Source organism: Elephas maximus, chromosome 21, assembly GCF_024166365.1.
Source record: "Elephas maximus indicus isolate mEleMax1 chromosome 21, mEleMax1 primary haplotype, whole genome shotgun sequence".
NCBI classification, from domain to species: domain Eukaryota; kingdom Metazoa; phylum Chordata; class Mammalia; order Proboscidea; family Elephantidae; genus Elephas; species Elephas maximus.
Window position 1 is genome coordinate 49,987,112 of NC_064839.1, and position 15,514 is coordinate 50,002,625.

The 15,514-nt window shown below is 55.4% G+C and overlaps 1 protein-coding gene across 2 annotated transcripts in view; it reads left to right on the plus strand.

Annotated features, from left to right (window-relative positions):
• The window catches only part of NECAB2 (N-terminal EF-hand calcium binding protein 2), a 36,661-nt gene extending 25,909 nt beyond the window's left edge, over nt 1-10,752 (plus strand). The window contains exons 7-13 of one of the 2 annotated variants that reach the window (XM_049864677.1): nt 1,002-1,120; nt 1,302-1,381; nt 5,175-5,228; nt 5,763-5,875; nt 8,888-8,965; nt 9,535-9,626; nt 10,584-10,752. In XM_049864677.1, coding sequence (XP_049720634.1) covers nt 1,002-1,120; nt 1,302-1,381; nt 5,175-5,228; nt 5,763-5,875; nt 8,888-8,965; nt 9,535-9,626; nt 10,584-10,612 — 565 coding nt within the window. In that variant the 3' untranslated portion in view covers nt 10,613-10,752. The remainder of the gene's footprint in view (nt 1-1,001; nt 1,121-1,301; nt 1,382-5,174; nt 5,229-5,762; nt 5,876-8,887; nt 8,966-9,534; nt 9,627-10,583) is intronic. The other variant, XM_049864675.1, reaches the window with a different exon arrangement.
• Nucleotides 10,753-15,514: the final 4,762 nt, after the last annotated feature.

The following is a 15,514-nucleotide window of genomic DNA, read 5'->3' on the forward strand; positions in this document are numbered from 1 at the left end:
AACAACTCTGTGAGCCTTTCCCCTCCCCTGGGAGTCTGGGTTGGGTGGGGAGTCTGCTTTGCTCCCTTGGCAGGAGAGGCTGAGCTGCAGGGGTCACAGCAGACAAATGCCAGGAGGTACTGAAGGCAGCGATGCTCAAAGGCAGGGAGGGTGGGAGCCGGGGTGTCAGCTGTGCAGCTGTGTGTGTGTGTGTGTGGTTAGGCATGTATTCTGTGCAGACGTACATGTCTGTGAGTGCCTGTGTGCACTGGCTTATGTTTGCATGTGGGGATCACCAGTCACTGGGCATTTGTTGAGCACCTACTGTTTGCCGAGCCCAGCGTTGGTGAGCAGTGTGTGTATTTCTCTGGCGAGCTAGCACCAAGTGTGTCATGGCATGGAGGTGGCTGTGCACGTGTGTGTGTGTCGTGCATATGGAGGCTGGCTCCTCTCTCTGGGCCTGGTTGAGGTCAGGATCACAGATTTCTCTGGGCTGTTATATCCCTACTCTCAGCTGTCATAGGGGTCCCTTTTGGAGGAGGGTCTGGCTAGTGCAAGCCCCCCACCCCAGAGGGCCCTGAACACCACCTTGGCTCCTAGTGAGGTGTGTGGGGGGTGGGCCTCTGAGTCTGTTTGGGCCCCATGGGTGCTAGGGGAGCTGAGAGTGTTGGGGTGGGGGCCTTGGTGCTGAGGAAAGGGCGGGCAGAAGAAGTGCTGCTGGAGAGCACCAGATCCCTGGGAGCAGGGCCTGGGCTGTGGGCCCAGAGTAGAGCTGAGTTCAAATCCTGCATCTGCCCTGGCTAGCTCTTTCACTTTGGCCAAGCTGCTGGCTTATGGACGTCAGTTTCCCCCTCTAAAACCAAGGCAATAATGGCCATGTCACAGGGATGGGGTTCCATGGGGGGAGTCCCTGCAGGTTAAGCCAGCACTTAATCAATGTCCAAGCTGCTAAAAATTGAGGTCAGGGCCCTGCAGCCTCTGTCACAGTCTGTGTGTTTCCCCCCCCACCCCACACACTGCAGACAGAACCACAGTAAACCCAGCCATGGCATCACCGACACCTGGTATGGAAACGCCACACCACCCTATGCCCCCAACCACAGGCTCGTGGCCACAGAACAAGGGAAGATGCTTCCAACTGGTAAGAATGGAGCTTCAGTCAGGGCACCGGCTGGGGGTCCTCGGAGGAATTCTGAGAGTGCCTCAGAGCCAGGCCAGGGACAGGGAGGGTTGGAAGAGGCCCCAGGCTCCTAGGGAGGCTGGGACTCCCCTCACCCCAGGCCTGCCCTGCCAGCCATCAGACTCTCTACTGTCCTTCCCAGTCACTGCAGACCCAAAGGAGGAGGGCCTAGAAGCCCAGGTGAGCCGGCTGGCAGAGTTGATCGGAAGGCTGGAGAACAAGGTGAGCCTGGCTGAGCCCCATCCGCGCTCCTCATCTCTCCCAGTCCCCCAGGGGTGGGGAGTGAGGCCTGGAGCTCAGGATAGAAGTTAGGGCTTCAGGGTACTCGGGAGCTTGAAAGAGATCACCAGGTAGACTGTGGAAATTGAGGATATGTCTCAGGATAGACCGCGTGCCCTGTGCCTGTTGTGCAGGCCCAGGCGAGGGGCCTGGAGAAGTGGAGGGGCTGTCAGAGAGGTGGGGGTGTCACAAAGAACCAGGCATCATCAACAGGGTCACGGCTCTGAGGGGCCCTAGCTTGTAGGGGAGCTTAAGGCCAAGGTGGCCCAAGCAAGTGGTGAGTGAAAGGGGAGAGTAGAAACAAGCAAACCAAAAGCAGTTGTCAGTTGCTGTCAAGTTGATTCTGACTCATGGCAACCCCATATGTGCAGAATAGGACTGCTTCACTAGGTTTTCAAAGCTGTGACCTTTTAGAAGCAGATTGCCAGGCTTGGCTTCCGAGGTACCTCTGGGTGGGTTCAAACGGCCAACCTTTTTGCTAGTAATTGAGCACTTGACTGCATGCGCCACTCTCCCCAGGTACTACAGCAGTATGGACTCTATTCAGTAAGCTAGGGCATGTCCACAGGTAATGGAAAATGGCACCACCTGTCCAGAATAGTGTTTCCAAATAACGTTTCATAATTCAGTAGAGTATTCGCAATATGTCCATTGGGTAGCGTAAAACATTGTTGGCTGTGGGGTTTTGCAGACAGGCTGAGCATCAGGCTGCCCAGGGTCAGATCCTGGCTCTGCCACCTAACAGCTGTGTGACCTGGGGGCCAGTAATGTGCCCTCTCCGAGCCTCAGATTCCTTCTCTGAAGAGAGAGACAAAAATAGAATAGCACTCCCTTCATGGAGGGCGTTGTAAAGATTAAATAAATGATGTCTGCTAATGGCTTAGCACAGACCTGGGGTGTAGGTAGTGTTCAATAGCAGCGATGCCAGCGATTACTATGTTATTAGACAGGGACACCAGAATCTATGCACATGCAAACATCATACCCATGTGCCTACATGAGCCCCCAGGTGATAACAGACACCTTCCAGCGGTGGGATGAAGAACACTTTACATTCCTTCAACGTTTCTGTATTTTTTACGTCTTTTGCAAAGAGCATTGTACCTCCATGGGTTTTGGGATAGTTCTGAGGGAGTCTGGGGGCAGAAGGCGGTCCCCCCTAATTGGAAGGCAATCACTTGAGGGGACATCAGCCTGGGACTAACTAGTAAGCATGGATTACTGGGATTAACCAGAGAGCAAGTTATGCAAGGGCTTGTGTTTACTTACTACTTTGTAGTGCACAGTTTCACATGGGTTTGTGGTGAGAAACAGGTGAAATTGCGCACCACAGATTAGTAAACTCAAGTAAGCCCGTGGTCCCTTACGTATTGGGTAATCTGTCCCTGCGTCCGCGGAGGCGGCGGGGGCACCCGCCTGCGGGCTGAGGCCGAGGTGGGACGGATCTTCGTGAAGCCCGCCGCCGGTGGGAGCAGCTCGGTGGAGACCCCTTGGCCCCGGTTGTCATAACAACTCGGTAGGCGCCGCGGATGGAGCCTCTTTGAAGTTTATTTTTAGCGCCCCAGTCGCCCTAACAACGGCGCTGGAAACCTGGAGGACCGGGGCGTGCTGGAGACAGGGCGGGGCCTCCGCGCCGCCTCTGATTGGCCCGGGCTGCGGGCGGGAGCCAATCCGGGGCTGGCTCTCGGTCCCGGCCCCGCCCCCGCTGGCCCACCTGCGCCGCCTCCACCTCCCCGGGTGCGGGCCGGAAGGGGAGCGGTGGGGCCTCGGGGCAGAGACGGGGGAGCGGGGCGGGGGGCGGACTGGGGCGGTGGGCTGAGGGGGGAAGGAGGAAGGGCTCGGGGCAGACAGGGTGCCCTCCTCGCGGGGCCCAGCCCTTCCGGAGCCGCATCTCCAATATGAGGCCCTCTCGCCCCTTACTAGCCGCCTTCAGGCAAAGCGTGTCCCTAGAAGTCAACCACTCTCTCCAGAAATGGTTACGTAATTTGCTGGCCCAGTGCAAAATGAACATGGGGTGGACAGGGGGCTGCTAAAAAATGATTAAGGATTTAAAAACTGTGGTAGCAGAATATTAAACCCGGGGGGGACCCTGTAACTACACAGCTGCTCCCCCTGAAGCCTGTCCTCCAAGCTCTGTCAGTGAAGAGATGTGCTTCACCTGCGTGTGTAACAACCCAGGTGTGTGTGAGTGAACAGAGTCCCAGTCTGCCCTGTGGTGCGTGGGAAGGGATAGGCACACAGGTGGCATTTATTGGGGTGTCCAAGTTAAAGAATGGGGAGCCATAGGCCTGTGTGTGTCAGGCTGAGACCTCAGTTCACACCTGGGCTCTGACATTGAACCAGCTTTCGTGACCTTTGGAGCCAGGGTTCTCCCTGTGTAGTTGATCCACTCATTCACGATCTCATTGAGCCTCTGTAAAGTGCTGTCGTTGTGTTGGATGGGCTCTGACCCATGGAGACCGCATATACAACAGAACGAAGCATTGCTTGGTCCTGTGTTGTCTTCATGACGGTTGGTATGTGAGTCCGTTGTTGCAGGCACCGAGTAAAGCCACTGTGAGGTACTCAGTGATAAACAGTGGGTGAAGATGTTTTCCAGAAGCTCAGGGTGGAGCAGGGCCTGCCTCAGGGTAGTTGGTAAAATACAATAAGATGTATCTGTAAAGTGTTTAGCCTGGGGCCTGGGAAAGAAAGGGAAGGAGGCCTGGGGGAGGGGAGAGAACAGATGCCTCTATTTCAGACCACCAGGGGTTCAGACAGGGGTGATTTATAAGTTGATGGTGATTCTCAGGGCAGTGGTTAGCAGCTGGGTGAAACCAGCACCCTGGATCCAGGACTCCCAAGTTGGCATACCAGCAAAGAGGAGCCTCCCTCTGCCCTCTCCACAGTCTGCTGGCCTCCGAGCCTCCCAGGGGCCCCGGCCGCCAGGGCCAGAAGGGAGTCTGCAGCTTTCTGTGGTGGGCTGCTGGAACAAAAAATGCCACAGGCTTTCAGGACCAGGAATTTATTTTCTCACTGTTCTGGGGGCTAGACATCCAAATCTGGATGTTGACTGTAGGAGAAGGTCCTTCTTTGTCTCCTTCAGCTTCTAGTAACTGCCACAACCCTTGGCATTCCTGGGCCTGTAGATGTATCTGTCTTCGTCATCACATGGCATCTCTGTGTCTGTCTGTTCTCTCTTTTGTAAGACACCACTCAGAGGGGACTAAGTTTAGAACCCCCCGTACTCCAGTTGTTGGGTGCTGTGGAGTTGATTCTGATTGATAGTGACCCCATGTGACAGAGGAGAACTGCCCCATAAGGTTGTGTAGGCTATAATCTTTATGGGAGATCACCAGATCTTTTGTCCTGTAGAGCCACTGGGTGCTATTCAAACCGCCCAGCTTTCAGTTAGCAGCCAAGCGCTTAACCATTGCGCCACCAGGACTCCTTCCTACTCTACTATGACTTCATTAATATAACAAAAGAAAACTCTAGTTTTCAAACAGCGTCACATTCACAGGTGCAAGGGGACACAATTCAATTTTTAACTGGCTTCCTGGGTCCCTCTGAGCCTCCCCGGAGGAGGAAGGGCCCCTGTCCAGGAATGGCTGGCCCCTGGGGCCTCCCTCCAGCCTGGAGGACTCCAGAGCTCCTGGAACCTAGAGCTCTGGTGGTCCTGGGTGCTCCCTTCCTCGGAGGCCTACCTGGGGGAGGTGCCCCCACCCAGAGCCTCACCTCTGCTTCGCTGTTTCAGACCCTCTGGTTTGACCTGCAGCAGCGGCTCTCAGACGATGACGGCACCAACGTGGTGAGGCCCCTGCCTGCCTGAGCCAGGCCCCTGGCCCCCACCCCACCGTGAGCCAGCCTCCCCTCCCAGGGGTGTTCTCTGAGGAGCTTTGATCAAAAAAGTTTGCAGAAACAAAGTGGTCAGCAGGACAGTGATGAAAAAAAATGTGGACTCGCTCAGAACTGGGTTTCGCTAGTCACTGGTTTTGTTGCGCCTCGCACCCAGATGCCCCATGGGCAGCTCTGGATGCTCGTGGGGCTTCTATAGCATACATGTCCATTTGCAGGATTTGTAGGGACTGCTTTCTGATTTTTATCTTTTATGTTTTTGGTGCTTTTATAATCAGTTTCATGTACAAAAATGAGTGTGCATGTGGGGTGGGAGAATTTGGTGTCTCGTCCTTTCTGAAGGGAGGCAGTAGGGGGCCGGGTCCTGTGCTGGGCCCATCAGGCTGGGTGAAGGTCTGGTGGGAGGGTCTGGCAGGGAACTTGCGGGGGTGGCCAGCTGCCAGTCCACCGTGCCACGCCCCCGGCTCACGCCCCCTCTGGCCTGCAGCACCTGCAGCTGGTCCGGCAGGAGATGGCCGTGTGCCCTGAGCAGCTGAGTGAGTTCCTGGAATCACTGCGGCAGTACCTGCGGGCCACCGCTGGAGAGAGGAACTGCTTCCAGTGAGTGATGGTGCGGACTTGGGGAGGGGGGATAAGGACTCCTGGCTTTACCCCTGGGAACAGTCTATACCCTTGGAAGTGCCCTTGTGGGGTGGTGAAGAGAGCGGGGTTTGAATCCTAGCACTGGCACTGAGGGGCTGTGTGAACCTCCTGCCCTCAGCTTACCCCTCTGTAAAGTGGGACCACGGATGCACCCTACTCCCTGGGGTTGTGAGGAGGTGTGAGTAGTGCATGTGAGGGTACCCAGCCCACACTCACTCTGTGCCAGTTGCTACTGGTACTATTGTTGCTGTTGTCATGGTGGTTGTGGTCGTAGACTTAGCACCATGTATGGCATGTGGTACATGCTCACCAAATACTTCAGGGAGGAAGAAGAGTCAGCAAGGCCTGAGGTAAATGTCCACCATCCTCTTCCTCGTCACCCTTCCTCAGCGGGAGTGGCATACAGCTGGATCAGCAGCCCCCACGCCATCTCCTCACTCTGGGCTGCCTCTAAGGGGACTCAATCACTGATTACTGTTACACTCCCCAGGGCGGCGTTGCTGCTTGGCCATGCTTCGCCGCAGTGGCCACATCTGAGGGGTCTGCAAAGATGATCACGCACGCCCTGGCTGTGATGTACTAAAGCCTGTTGACACAGGCTGGCCGGGCGCTCTCACTCCACCTCCACGGTCAGCCTGCAGGCCCGCTATCAGTGCCAGGATAGGAGCCATAGCCTTGAGGTCTCCCTGCCTCAACTTGGCTGCCTGCCGCCACCCCACCACCCCCCGCCCATTCATTCAACCTGTATTTCATTTCCTGAGTGGTTGGACTCTGGGGAGACATGCCGGGGCACTGTCCTGGCTGAGAACTCATGCTTGGTGGGAGGGGACAACACCAGGCAAAGAAAAGTAGGTTCAGGTAATGATAACAAAAAACCAAACCCGTTGCTGTCAAGTCGGTTCCAACTCATAGTGACCCTATAGGACAGAGTAGAACTGCCCTGTAGGGTTTCCAAGGAGGAGCTGGTGGATTCGAACTGCCGACCTTTTGGTTAGTAGCCGAGCTCTTAACCACTGTACCACCAGGGCTCCCAGGTGGTGACAGGTGCTAGGAAGGCAAGAGAACAGGGTTCTGTGTGAGAAGGTGGCTTTGGGGAAAGGGGCCTAGGAGGGGTCCTGTGGGCACTGAGGTTTGAGTGACAAGCAGCACGCCTGTAACTCCGGGGGAAGAAAGTTCTGGGCACAGGAATGGCCAGTGCTGAGACCTGGGCAGAGGAAGGGTGACCAGCTTGAGAAAGCAGCAGGCGGGGCTGGGAGGTGATCCATGAGCCTCAGGGCAGGGGCTTCTCTGGAGTGCCATAGGCCTTGCCTTGATGAGCAGGAGGAACGGCTTCCTCCTTGCCCTGGGTGTGAGGGTGGGGTGGGGTGGGAGTCACTGATAGCGAGGACAGTGTGGGGGCTGGGCCTTGCATGAGGCCAGCAGGGCTGGATCTGCTTTGGAGTGGATTTCAGCAGGTTTGCTCATGGCTTGAAGTGAGGCCGACTCCTGGATTCTGTCTCTAGGAGCTGGATGGGGGAGGGGGCGTTTACTGGGATGGAGAAGGGGGGCATGCAGAGAGGCCCCATTAAATCTGAGATGCAACATACAAGTCTGGAGACCCTGGGGGAGGGCAGGGCTGGAGCAGGGTTGGGGTCACTGGTGCAGATCGTGCCTGACGGCAGGTGCTTACCTGGGCAGGGACGGTGGAAAGAAGGGGTGGACCAGGACTGAGGGGGATGGAGAGGAGGAGGAAGAGGCAGCCAGCCACCTCCCCTCTGCAGCATGCCCCGGCCCCCCAGGCTGAACCAGCTGCTCTGTCTTGGTCCCCTCACTATCACGTTGGCCCACTCAGTTGAATAGCCTGGCATAGATGCCCACTGTACCTCACAGCCCTTCTCGGGGCAGGGACCATGTGGCAGGCTGGTTCCTGGTAGGGCTTCCTCACCCGGGTGCTGAATCCCTGCAGGTCTTCCTGCACCCCGTGCCCGCCTGTTTGGGCAGAAGCCCCATCACTGGGACCGCTCTCACTGTGTGGCAGTAACCCAGTTTCTCGGGATGCCCTCTGCCTGCCAGCACCACCACATCCCCATCTGGTGAAGGCCCTGGGTGACATCTCATTTCCAGGGTTACACACCCCCTCCCTCTCCTCGAGGCTAAGAGCCCTGCAGCTCCGTGTGTGATTGTAGCTGGAGCATAATAACTAATGATACCATTAGGTCTGTCTCCCTGCCTCTCTCCTGGGCAGGGGAACCTGGAATTGCCAGTAATTTATACAGCAGAACAGCCCTGACTGTTCTTATGGAGGAATGCTGGGGCCGGGGTTTCTGTTCTGCTGAGCATGTCAGAAGGAACGGGGCCAGACAAGGTAGGGACACGTCAGAGATGGTGTCATCTCGGGGTGGACCCTCAGCCCCCCATGCTCCCACAGTCCCCAGCATCATGGAGCCACCCCTTTGCCCCCCACCTGGCCCTGTAGTCTCCTATGAGGAGAGAGCTGCAGAGAGGGGTGATCAGGTGGTGATCCCAGAGGACCCAGGGCAGGGCCCTCCCTGTACCTCGGTATTCTCCGTCAGGACAATTCCGACCTCATCACATAGGTGAGATTGTGATTACGAAGGCAAGTCTGGCTTTTGTTGTTAAAGGCTGGGCTTTCATAGGTGACAGTGAAGCCTTTCTCAGTGACATGACATTCCACCCAGCAGATGTGTTGGCCACGACAGGGTGCCAGTCCTGGTTCCAGGTGGTGGGGCGCTGTTCCCGCAGAGGCTTTGGGTCAGGAAAGTGGCAGCTCCCCAGCATAGCATCCCTATTTCCTAGGCGCCCCGCCCCAGCTCTGCCAGACCCACAGTTCCAGGGTCTTGGGCTGTCCCTTGGCCTGTTGCATTTGCTCTGGCTTCCGAGTGCAGGAAGGGTAGAAGCAGCGATGGTGGGATGAGGCTTGTGTGGTGGCTCTGAGCTTGTCCACACACCCTTTCTCTTCTCCCCTCGCAGCATCGCCGCCATGAGGATGTCTGACGGCTTCACCTTTGTTGTCTACGAGTTCTGGGAGACCGAGGAGGAGTGGAAGAGGTGGGCACAGCGGCCATCAGTCAGGAACAGGGGCGCAGGGAGGGTGGCCCTGCCCCAACCCAATGGGCTGTGATGAGTCCAGCCCTGTCTGACACTGGTGACAATGACTGAACCTCCAAAGCCTCAGTTTGCTCACCTGTACAAGGGGGTATAAGGAGCACCCACCTCCCGGGTGACTCGGGGGTTGAGCCCCCCTGACCTTAGCGTGGTTCTTGGCTGGGAAGGTTCTAAGTCAAAACAGTCTGTCATGTTCCCAGGGAGGCAGATGACAGACAGGGCTTGTCGGGCACAGTCGTCACTCCGGGCCTGGATACCCTGGCCAGTCTTGAGCCAGAAGGAAAGTTCTCTGTTGAGGAACACTCACTGGGAGGTGGACCCTGGCTATCCCCCCATTACCTGTCCCGTGCTCCTCTGGGATCCCTCGTCTTCACACACAGGCTTCGAAGCCCTGCGCCTAGAGCCTGGTGGGAGCTGGGCGTGAAACTCCTTGTCCAGGGCAGAACAGGATGAGCGCCAGGCCCCTCCTTGAGCAGGCACCCTGAGAGCTGACCTTGTGCCCCCGGTTGTAGGCACCTGCAGAGTCCAGCATGCAAGGCATTCCGGCACACCAAGGTGGACACGCTGAGCCAGCCCGAGGCCCTGTCCAGGATCTCTTTGCCAGGTGAGGTGGGAGGCTCAGGACAGAGCAGGGAGGTGGGGTGGGGAACAAAAAGCTCAGGCCATGCAAGCAGGAGTAGGGTCCTCTGTGGGGAGACGGTAGAGTTGAGACAAGAGCCAGGGCCAGAGGGAGCAAGGGCCCCTGCCTGGTGGGATCAGCCAGGCACTACCCAGCTTCCCAGGTGGGCCCAGGTTTTCCCACGATTCCATATTTTGCTCAGTTGGCTGCACAGAGTGCATCGCAGTGGATATGCGTGTGCTGGGTATGTAGAAAGGGTCCCAGAGACAGCTTGCAGTCAGAGGCCGGGGCTAAGGTCAGGTGAGACCCGTAAAGAGGAGAACGGGTAATGAAGGTGACAGTACAGCCACGGAGCAGGTGTAGGGCCAGAGCAGGAGACTCAGAAGGGAGAAAGGTGAGACCCGGAGCACCCGAGAGGTGATGCCCAGAGCCCACATGCAGTGCAGGTGGGAGGGGGCTGGGGATGAGACCCTACTGTTATCCCCACCCAGACTGCTGCCACCTCTGTGGCTGCTGACTTGCCAGCCAGGTGGCCACAGGCCCTGTGGTTCCGTCTTTTACCGTGCTTGCCGGCTCCCCACAACCCTGCACTCTGGCGCCCCCCCTACCCCAGCCTGGCACAGTGGGCACGGAGCTGGCACTTGATGAATGAGGCTGTGCTCATGGTAACCGTTCTCCTGTCCTGTAGCAGATGGGGAGCAGATGCTTCCATGGTGGGGGGACCACCTCCTCAGCCCTCCCTGCCCAGTGGACGGCTGCCCTTGCCTTCCTCACCTGCCAGCTGTGCCCTCCACGGGACACAGGAGGAGCACCCATCCTCAGACCTGCACCCTGATGTGTGTCTCTGTCTCCCCCTCCCTCCCTCCATCTCTCTCTCGGTCCCTCCCTCTCTCTGTCCTTTTCCCTGTCTTTGTCTCTGTCCCTCTCTCTCTGTCTCTCTAGCTGCTTGGTGCACGGTGGCCCGTGACTGACCACCACTTCCCTGAGGTCCCCAGAAGAGCCCGTCCACCCACCCTCTCTTTTCTAGGAACCTTGGTATACGTGCTGTCTTTGCAATACACTTCTAAACAAGAATGTATTTTCCTGCTGTTTGAAATGAAGGACCCCATGTCTCCCATCCTTTCCTCACTGGTAGAGCAGCACCCAAGCCACGGACCCTGCTGCAGCCACAGGCTGTCCAGCACGGGTGTCTGGCGCCAGCACCACCATCTCACCTCTGAGACACCCATCCACTCTTCCCCTTGACCACACGCATGACCCAGCCCCGGTGCCCAGCCTGCCCCGGACCCTTCACATTCTGGTAGCGATGGGTCAGCAGGAATCACTCAGTGCCACCTCTCTCTTGCCTCCCTGGTTGTAACTACCTGTAGGAGCTGTGACCCTGTAGTGCCCAATCCAGGCCTGGCCGAGCCCGTGGGCACAGAGCCCACGTCACATTGTGGCAGACGATGCCACCGTGGACACAGGCACCAAATAAACTGTGGTTGGGAACACCTGTGTGCTGTGCCTCTGTTTCCCGTTCTCTAGTTGATGCCAGCTGGTTTGGTGAAAGCCATAAGGGTGCTTGGGGCCCCTTCTTAGCTGTGAAACCTGACTGAGTCACCCTCCCTGAGCCTCAATTTTCTGATCTGTGAAATGGAGGCAATAACACATGACAGCACAAGCCCATGAGAAGATGCTCAACATCACTGTCAGTAGGGAAATGCAAATCAAAACCATCAAATCACTGTGATGAGCTGCCACGTCACACCCGCTAGGCTGGCTGCCTTTTAGAAGAACAACGGGAAACAAGTGCTGGAGAGGATGTGGGGGAACTGGAACACTCTGTGCATCGCTGGTGGGACAGTGAAATAGTACAGCCACTGTGGAAAACAGGCTGGCGGTTCCTCAGAAAGTTAAAACAATCACCACATGACCCCGCAATTCCACTCTGAGTTACATACCCAAAAGATCTGAAAGCAGGGGTACAAACAGACACATGTACCCCAGCGTTCACAGCAGCACTATTCACAATAGCCAACAGGTGGAAACACCCTAAATGCCCATCAACAGATGATGGACAAACAAAATGTAGTACATACACATCAAAACCACCCAAACCCACTGCCATCGAGTCGACTGGCTCATCGCGACCTTATGGGACAGACTAGGACTGTCCCACAGGGTTTCCAAGGCTGTAATCTTTGCCGAAGCAGACTGCCACATCTTTCTCCCATGAAGCGGCTGGTGGGTTGGAACCTCAGCCAAGCGCACCACCACAGTGCTACCAGGGCTCCTACATGCAGTGGAGTATTATTCAGCCGTACAAAGAAATGAAGTCCTGCTACACACAAGGACGAGGATGAAAACGTTATGCTGAGTGAAGGGAGCCAGACATGAGACATTGTATGACCCTACTAACGTGAACTATCTAGAAGAGGCAAATGCATAGAGACAGGAAGCAGAGGAGAGGTTACCAGGGGCGAGGGGAGTGGAGAGCTGTACTTGAGGGGAGAACAGATACTAAGTTTGTTAGGGCTCAAGAAAACGTTCTGGGAAGAGACAGTGGTGATGGTTACATGGCACTGTGACTGCATCCAGTGGGCAGGGAAGTGGGAGCCCTGCAGAGGGGGGACTGGGACGGCACATCTCCCCTTGCTGTGCCTGGCCCAGGGCCAACAGCCAGCTGTCGACAGCTGTTAGGAATACCACCCCCACTGGCAAGGCCCTCGCCCGCGCTGCTCTGCTCTCACTGGCTCCTGGGAGCCCCTGCTGCCCTGTCAGGTCCCGCCTCTGTCCTTGAGTCCTGCCCCTCCCAGCTGCCTCCATGCAGCTTTGGGTGCCGGCCTCACACTCATCAAAACCGGCAAAACACACTGTGGGCTTGCTGGAAGAATGAAATGCAGTTTCTGGTCCCAGCTCTACATCTCCAAGCAGAAGGTCCTTGCACAGGGCTCTCGGTGCCTCCACTTTCTGATCTGTAAAGTGGGGACAAGACCTTGACTTTGAAGCCTCAGAGGCCTCCTGGCTTGTGAGAACGCTGCTCATGCCCTGCTGGCGGCCCCAGCAAGCACAAGAGCTGCCCCTGCCCCCGTGGAAGCTGGTACTTTTCCAGCCACCTCAGCTATTTTAAAAATATTCTCAGGGGCTGATGCTCTTTGGGGTACAACTAGGAAACCCACTCGGCTGGGCTGCATGCATGCATCCGCCCTGCTTGCCCCACACTTCCCCACACTGTATGTAGCATCTCTGCTGCTCCCAGCCCACGGGTGCTTAGAGCCTTCGCACCTCCTCAGGATGAGTGGGTGGGAACAGGCTCTGAACAGAACAAATCTTAGCCCTAAAAGTTATAATAGCTCCCACTTAATTTACACTCCAGAACCACACGCGGAGTCAAGCAGTTTGCAGGCACCACCGTACTCCATGCGCATGACATCCTATGTGGCAGATGGTGACACCAAGACCAGAGAGGGCAAGTAACTCCTCAGAGGTCACACAGTGAGTGGCACAGCTCATATCCAAATTGAGTGCCCCGCCCCCCAATCCGTGTTCTAACCACTGGACAACACTGCACCAAATGCATAGGAGGAACAGCTCCGGGTGAGTCCAGCCAAGATCCTGATCAGGTTCCTCAAAAGTTAAATACATCAGGGGACATCTAGGTCAACTGGCATAACAGTTCATAAAGAAAATGTTCTGCATCCTACTTTGGTGAGTAGTGTCTCGGGTCTTAAAAGCTTTTGACCAGCCATCTAAGATACATCTATTGGTCCCATCTCATCCGGAGTAAAGGAGAATGAGGAAAATCAAAGATACAAGGAAAATAACAGTCCACAAGATTAATGGATCACATGAACCGCATCCTCCACCAGCCTGAGTCCAGAAGAACTAGATGGTGCCCCGCTACCACACTCACGGCTCTGACAGGGATCATAATAGAGGGTCCCAGGCAGAGTGGGAGAAAAATGTGGAACCGAATTCAAATTCACAAAAAAGACTGGACTTACTGGTCTGACAGAGACTGGAGGAACTCCCGAGACTATGGCACCCAGACACCCTGCTAACTCAGAAACGAAGCCACTCCCCTTTAAAGTCTGCTTTTCAGCCAGAGATTAGACTGGTTTGTAAAACAAAAGCACATGTGAGGGACATGCTTCTTAGTTCACTCAAGTATACGAGACCAAATGGGCAACACCTGCCCAAAAGCAAAGATGAGGAGGCAGGAAGGGACAGGAAAACTGGACGAATGGACCCGGGGAACCTGAAGTGGGAAGGGTGGAGTGCTGACACCTTGTGGGGATTGCAAACAATGTCACAAAATAATTGGTGTATAAATTTTGGAATGAGAAACTAATTTGTGCTGTAAACTTTTACCTAAGGCACAATAAAATTTTTTAAAAAGTTAAAGACAAAATTACCATATGATGCTGCAATTCTACTCCTATGTATATATTATACCCAAAAGAATCAAAAATAGGTGTTCAAACAAGCACATGTATACGCATGTTCATAGCAGCACTATTTCACAATAGCCGATCAGTGCAAGCAACCCCAAACGTCCATCAACCAAGGAATAAACAAGACACGGTACATCCATACACTGGAATCTTACCCATAAGGAGCAGTAAAGGCCTACAATGTGGATGGACCTTGTAAACATTATGCTGAGTGAAAGAAGCCAGTCACACAGGACCACATAACGCTAGTGAGGGGACAATCTGGGGGATGGTTTGTGCCTGTCAGACTTCAGATGGTGACTCTCGGCCGGTATTCCTCTGACCTTATCAGGCTACGTCCTTGTGTCATGCCCTCAGCCTCTAAAGGTGTGGATTTGAGGCTCGGTCATATGGAGAGCAGGTCTGTACCTGTCACAGATCGACAGACGTCACTGTCTCCAGTGATGACATTCAGTCACCCTTTAAAAAGCCCCACCCTCAGCTCTTAGCATTTAGTGCCAGGCCATTTCCCTCCTGATGTGCTTTCCTGCCTTTGATTGGGCTCTGGGCTCCTCAGATTTCCCTTTTCCTCTTGGCTGCTAGGAAGCTCAGTCTTCACCTGCCAATCTCAACCTAGGTTTTCTGGAACTAAAGCTGCCATTGCCTGAGACTCTACCATGAGTAAGGCACCCACCAGCTGCCCTTGATATGTTACCACCTTTAGTCTCCACCATAACCCTGCATCATATACACTGTTTCCATGTTGCTAGTAGGGAAATGGATTCTTACATGAGGTTCATAAACTGGCCCAAGATCCTGAGATAACAAATGGCAGAGCTGTTCGCCCACTGGTCTTTGTATGGCCGATCCCTTCCCTGCCACTCTATCTCCTAGGACCCTTGCGGGAAGGGTCTACCACAGCCCCGGCCTGCCTGGCCAGCTGCCACTAAGCCTTTTAGGAAGCAGACAGGATATAATAAATGAATGACCTATCCATTCTTGCTGCCTACTCTGGGGAGATAAATGACCCATTAGGACAATTCTGCCCTGGCATACGTCCTGGCCCCTGAACCCATAGCCCTGGAGGGCCTGTGGCCACTGAAGATAGGGTGCGGCCAGCTGTGGGGGGCTGGTCAGAGAGAGGCTTGCAGACTGGCTGTGTCCCCCTCACTGGTCAGAGTCGATACTTGCAACACTTGCCAGCTCCACCCTGTGGCCAGGGTGGAGGAGGGCAGAGGGCTACTCCCAGCCTGTGTTGGGCATCCTAGTCCCTACCCCTTTGGCCACTCCTTGGTGGTATGTGGAGTGGAAAGAAAATGGACAATGGCGTCCAGCCCCAAATCAGTACTGGCTCCAGTTCTGTACCTCACAGGGCAGGTCTTGACCTTCCCAAGCCTCAGTTGCCTCACCTGTAAAATGGACATATTAGAAAACATCATGCTCAGTGAAAGAAGTCAG